Raw genomic sequence first — 6,000 nt, 5'->3', positions numbered from 1 at the left:
ACTCGGCAAATCATCATCAAAAGCTGCAAACGTCTCAAAACTTGGTTCTAGTGATACTGTATATTCATTTACTAATGGTGATTCTGGTGATGTATTCATATACTGAAAGTGGCTCTGGTGATGTATTCATATAAGTACCCCTTTAAAAAAATTTACACAGCCCATGGGATTAGTATAAAAGAACAATGTTACCCTTGGATAAAAACAATGTCCTGGCCTAAGGCATTAAATAAAACAAATAATATTATTAGACTATCTCTAAGTACTATGCCAAAATTACTTAAACAATGATATGTATCCAGCGCGGGCTCCAGGGCTTTACCTGTAGTGATTGTGTGGACACATTGTATTACTATAAATATGAACACTGCAGATCTGTCTCCACAACACATCAACATGAAGATTGTAGTTGTCCTCATCCTCGCAGCTCAAACTGCTACGAGCACAATAACGGACCAGTGCAATTTGTTGCTTACAATAAAGAAGTTTTCTATGGATGAAAACACGGCGGCAAATCGTAAGTATGTCCTCTAAATTATGTATACAATGATTTGCTGCTCTGGATGTTCTATCTATCTACTGTATCTATCCCTCTATCTATCTATCTATCTATCTGTCTATCTTCCTAATCATCGATGTTGGTCACAATTATTTAATCTACTCCATGTATAATGTATCTCATTATCTAAGTTTCTCACAATGATCAGTTGGGACTTTTTCTTTTAGTTTTAATACCAGGAGCTAATAATACATTTATCTCACCATTATCTATCTTTCTATGTATATTACAGCCATTTATCACTTCTAACTTAATTATTGATAGTTACCAGTTAGTGCTCTATGTCTGTTTTTTTTTTTTTTCCTTTCAGTTGTGTGCATAGCTCATCATGCCAGTGGGTATAATACAAATCGTACAGACGGTGAGTACTATGGTGTCTTCCAGATCAGAGCCAAGGAATGGTGTGCCAATGAAAAATACAAATCAAATCGATGCAACATCCCATGTTCAGGTAAGATTCACCTCCATACTCTGTGTGCAGAATTATTAGGTTAATGAGTATTTTGATCACATGATACTTTTTCTACATGTTGTCCTACTCCAAGCTGTATAGGCTTGAAAGCCAACTACAAATTAAGTAAACCAGGTGATATGTATCTCTGTAATGAGGAAGGGTGTGGTGTAATGACATCAACACCCTATATAAGGTGTGCTTAATTATTAGGCAACTTCCTTTTGTACCGCCCCTGCAGTAGTCGGACTGCTCGGATCCGGGGTTGCTGTGGCTCGAAGGTCTCCGGACCTTGCGGCCACTCGAAAATAAAAGGGGGTTATTTACAGGGGATAAGTGTTCATGGTAAGGGGAGTACCACCGCTGCCGATGGGAGTACCCGGGGGAGATGTAGTGGGGCAGCCAGTTGACATTCCCTCCATGGGTAGGGGAGATCTGACTGATGGAGGTGTAGGGTAGCGTGATTCAGGCTATGCGGGCAGGCAGGCCGCAGGGGGGAGCAGCGTACTCACTTAGGCTGTGTGGATGTTGGTGCGACCATTAAGCAGACTCTGACACAGGAGTAAACCAAGTCTCTGGGTGCCGCTGCCACTCTGGGGAGCTCATCCGTGAATCCTTTCTCGTTGGTAATGCTAGTGGTCCGGAGCCTGCCTCCATGCACTTGTATTTAGACGTTTCTGAGTGACTCCTTAGCCTGAAGCTGTCGGGGTCCCACTCCCTATAATTAAATAGAGGAGCTGTGCTCTCGATGGCTGACACTTGGGATTTCAGTGGGCCACATAAGCTGGAAAGCCCTATCCCCCTCGTTGTGTTGGTGCCTTCGATCTCTGAGCTCTTGGGGAAAGTTCATGAAGAGACTATCCTCCATAGGTGAATTACCAGGTTGCGTGAAGCTACTCCCTGATCTAGGGTCCAGTACCCTGCCTTGCTCGGTACCGGTTCGGTTACTAGATTTTCCAGTGCCGACCGCTCTCCAAAACTAAGTCTAGACACCCTTCTCCAATACCCTGCGACCAGGTCTCCGACTCCTCCGGTCCCAGACCATCATCTGCGACCTAACCGAAGTCACCCAGGGAGCTACAACTCCCTCAGCATCTCACTGTCTGAGTGCTACTACTGGTCTGACTGTGTCCCTCCCACCAGTCTGCCTGACCCCTAGGCGGGTGGCCATTTTCCAGCTAGAGCACCCACTAGTGTGCCTGACAGAGTGTGGTGTGAGGTGTGGTTAGGATTTGAGTGCTGATGGAAGCAATACCAATAGTTAGGATCCCAGAACCATGAAGAGTGAGTTCTGCACCATAAGAGAAAGTAATGCAGTTCCTTGTGACACCCTGATAGAGTCAGGAGCATCACACTTTCCCTTGGCAAAATAGGTCAGAAGAAAGATTTGACGGGCTCTGAAAAGTCCAAAATTGTGAGATGTCTTGCAGAGGAATGCAGCAGTCTTGAAATTGACAAAATTTTGAAGTGTGATCACCGAACAATCAAGCGATTCATGGCAAATAGCCAACAGGGTCACAAGAAGCGTGTTGGGCAAAAAAAGGCGCAAAATAACTGCCCATGAATTGAGGAAAATCAAGCGTGAAGCTGCCAAGATGCCATTTACCACCAATTTGGCCATATTTCAGAGCTGCAACATTACTGGAGTATCAAAAAGCACAAGGTGTGCCATACTCAGGGACATGGCCAAGGTAAGGAAGGCTGAAAAAAACAAGAAACATAAGATAAAACGTCAAACTGGGCCAAGAAATATCTTAAGACTGATTTTTCAAAGGTTTTATGGACTGATGAAATGAGAGTGACTCTTGATGGGCCAGATGGATGAGCCAGAGGCTGGATCAGTAAAAGGGAGAGAGCTCCACTCCGACTCAGACACCAGCAAGGTGGAGGTTGGGTACTGGTATGGGCTGGTATCATCAAAGATGAACTTGTGGGACCTTTTTGGGTTGAGGATTCAGTGAAGCTCAACTCCTAGACCTACTGCCAGTTTCTGTAAGACAACTTCTTCAAGCAGTTGTACAGGAAGAAGTCGGTATCGTTCAAGAAAAACATGATTTTCATGCAGGACAATGCTCCATCACATGAATCCAACTACTCCACGGCGTGGCTGGCCAGTAAAGGTCTAAAAGATGAAAAAATAATAACATGGCCCCCTTGTTCACCTGATCTGAACCCCATAGAGAACCTGTGGTCCCTCATAAAATGTGAGATCTACAGGAAGGGAAACAGTACACCTCTTGGAACAGTGGCTGGGAGGCTGTGGTGGCTGCTGCACACAATGGATGGTAGGCTAAGTGTCATCATAAAGAAAGGTGGCTATTTTGGTCACTAATTTTTTGGGGTTTTGTTTTTGCATGTCAGAAATGTTTATTTCCAAATTTTGTGCCGTTATATTGGTTTACCTGGTGAAAATAAACAAGTGAGATGGGAATATATTTGTTTTTTATTAAGTTGCCTAACAATTCTGCACAGTAATAGTTACCTGCAAAAACAGATATCCTCCTAAGATAGCCAAATCTAAAGAAACCTCACTCCAACTTCCAAAAATATTAAGCTTTGATATTATGAGTCTTTTGGGTTGATTCAGAACATAGTTGTTGATCAATAATAAAAAAAATCCTCTAAAATACAACTTGCCTAATAATTCTGCACATGGTGTACTCTGACAAAGTCAAATAAATTGTGTGTGTGTGTGTAACTGTCCAAAAATGATCATCCCTTGTATCTTTTATCTCCACCACTTGGACAACCCCTTGTCAATTTCTATATTCCGCCACAGTAGCCTATTCTCATCTCTGATGCCAGAGTCATTCCAACAATGTCGCGCCTGGTTTCCCTGTGTGACGCCCTGAACTAGCCAGGTAGTCACAGACACACCACACATGCCCCCTCCCTTCCGGATAGGTGACAACTGTCACACAGAAAATCCTTGCTGCCACCCTCCAGGCTTGATGTCCACACCAGGTGGGGCAGAAGCAGGCGGTTGACTCCGCCCACCGAGGAGTTCACAGGTCTGGAGGCGGGAAAAGGAGCAGTTAGAGCAAGAGAGCGAGAGAGCAGAGTTTGGACAGTGAGAGGAGAAAGACACACACCGGCGTACCGGAGATCAGGCCCGCCAGTGGAACTGCCCGGTGTCTGGGTTGGAGCCCAGGCACTTTCAGCAAGGTCGGCAGGCGGTGGTGGCCGTCTGCAGGCGTTGGTGTACGGTCGGTTGAACTGTAGGACCGGGGTCGGGCGCTGGCCTGCCGGTACCGAACCGGGGAGCCGATTTGAAGCCAAGCACCAAGCAGGGTACTCAGACCCTGACTAGGCAGATAGCCAACCTTTAGTCAAATTTACTGATTGTGGTCTGGACCTCAGGGGTTCATTCCCACACAAGTCCCGATTGAAGGCAACAGGCCACCCGTTCTGGATAAGTGCCACCACAAAAGGCCAGAGATCCAAGGGGCCAGCGCCTGCAGGCAAACGGGCTCCTCTAGCACGTATACGTCAGGGAGCGGACTGCCGGTGTCCAGGCACCGGAGTCATTCACAACATAACATCGGTGCAAGGGGAACGACAGCCACCACCAACCCGTCCAGGGAGAACACTGCAGCCGGCTGCGGGCCCCATCCGTTCTACCGTTTGGTTTACCAGAGACTCCGTTATCTTGTGCCAGAGTGAGTACACCAGTGCCATCAGGCACCGCACCGCAACACTGCGCCCTGCACCCTCATCCAGTACGCCCACGCTCCCCCCCTCAGCACCTGTCCTGCGGGCCCCCGGGACCATCGCCCCTGCCCACAGAGGGGTTAACACCAGGCTGCATAACACCGTCCCCGGGAGGCCTAGTCAACGGCAGCGGCGGTGTCCACCATACAATCACCACAACCCGTGGGTGGTGTCACGAACTGTGTTAATTCCACAGAGCGAACACCCAAACCCCTGCGTGCACTGCCACTACTCCTTAAAGAGCCACGTGTCCCCGGGTCCGTGAGACGCTCGAGCCACCACCCGTACACGAGCACGGATCCGAGCGGCTCGGCGGTCGCAGCCGAGGCCGCGGGGCGGTACACCTACACCTTTTTGTTATGTCATGTGAGCTTTGCACCCAACTCTGTTACCTAGTTATGAAAGTGCCTGACTGCAATACTGACTGACAACTTGCAGTGCGAGTGCATCAGTACATGGCTAGGGTATGCTTACAGCCACCACTGTCAGTGCTGTGATCAGTGACTGCATTTCTTCTGGTCTCACCTGCATGACTGAAAGCCAGTGGCTCACAGGAGAAATAAAATATATTTCCTTCCAGGTGTTGCACTTTCAGTACAACAGTCGAGCACTTTCTTAGCACTAGTAGCCTATATCTGTAGGTTAATAACATTATTGAACCTGACAGGTTTCCTGTAATATGCAGAGTATCGCACAACTTGCACCTCTAGTGGTTATAAAAGATACTCTAAAAACATGTTAATAATTATATATCATACATAATAATTATTATTCTGTATTTGAACTTATTATAGATTAGTGACTCGATTAAATTAAAATTAGTTCAATGCAAATCACATCTTTGTAAATTGTATTAAGTTCATTTGTCCTAGTGAATTGAAACAATTTGCGATTTTATTTGCACGAATCGTAAAAATATTAATCGCCATCTTATACATTGCAGAAGAGGAAGCTCACATGACCTCAGGTATGGCAGCACAGTTTTTCCCATAATGTGTTGTAGCAATATCATCACATGGTATAGTACAGTCATGGCAAACCTTTCACAGGCCAAGTGCCCAAACTGTAGCCCTAAACCCATTTTTTTCCCGAAGTGCCAACCAATCCTATCATGTAGATAATTGATTGTAAACTTACCTTTGCCGTCTTCTCTTCAGCAGGGGCATCACGCTCATGCTTACCACACATTGAAGCTCAGCCCCTGCCATTTCCAGACACAGCAGTTGGATTGATCTTTCTGGAAAAAATTGCAGCATATTAGACAGAGATTTTAGCATGG

General features: G+C 46.1%; 1 protein-coding gene across 1 annotated transcript in view; it reads left to right on the top strand.

The window, feature by feature from the left end:
- Positions 1-418: 418 nt before the first annotated feature.
- LOC142310223 (lysozyme C-like) overlaps positions 419-6,000 on the top strand; it is a 39,661-nt gene continuing 34,079 nt past the window's right edge. Inside the window, exons 1-2 of the mRNA XM_075347712.1 lie at positions 419-517; positions 870-1,010. Coding sequence (XP_075203827.1) covers positions 493-517; positions 870-1,010 — 166 coding nt within the window. The 5' untranslated portion in view covers positions 419-492. The remainder of the gene's footprint in view (positions 518-869; positions 1,011-6,000) is intronic.

The sequence above is a fragment of the Anomaloglossus baeobatrachus genome, chromosome 5, assembly GCF_048569485.1.
Source record: "Anomaloglossus baeobatrachus isolate aAnoBae1 chromosome 5, aAnoBae1.hap1, whole genome shotgun sequence".
Lineage (NCBI taxonomy): Eukaryota > Metazoa > Chordata > Amphibia > Anura > Aromobatidae > Anomaloglossus > Anomaloglossus baeobatrachus.
The sequence above is the reverse complement of the archived record's forward strand: the minus strand, read 5'-3'. Positions and strand labels throughout refer to the sequence as shown.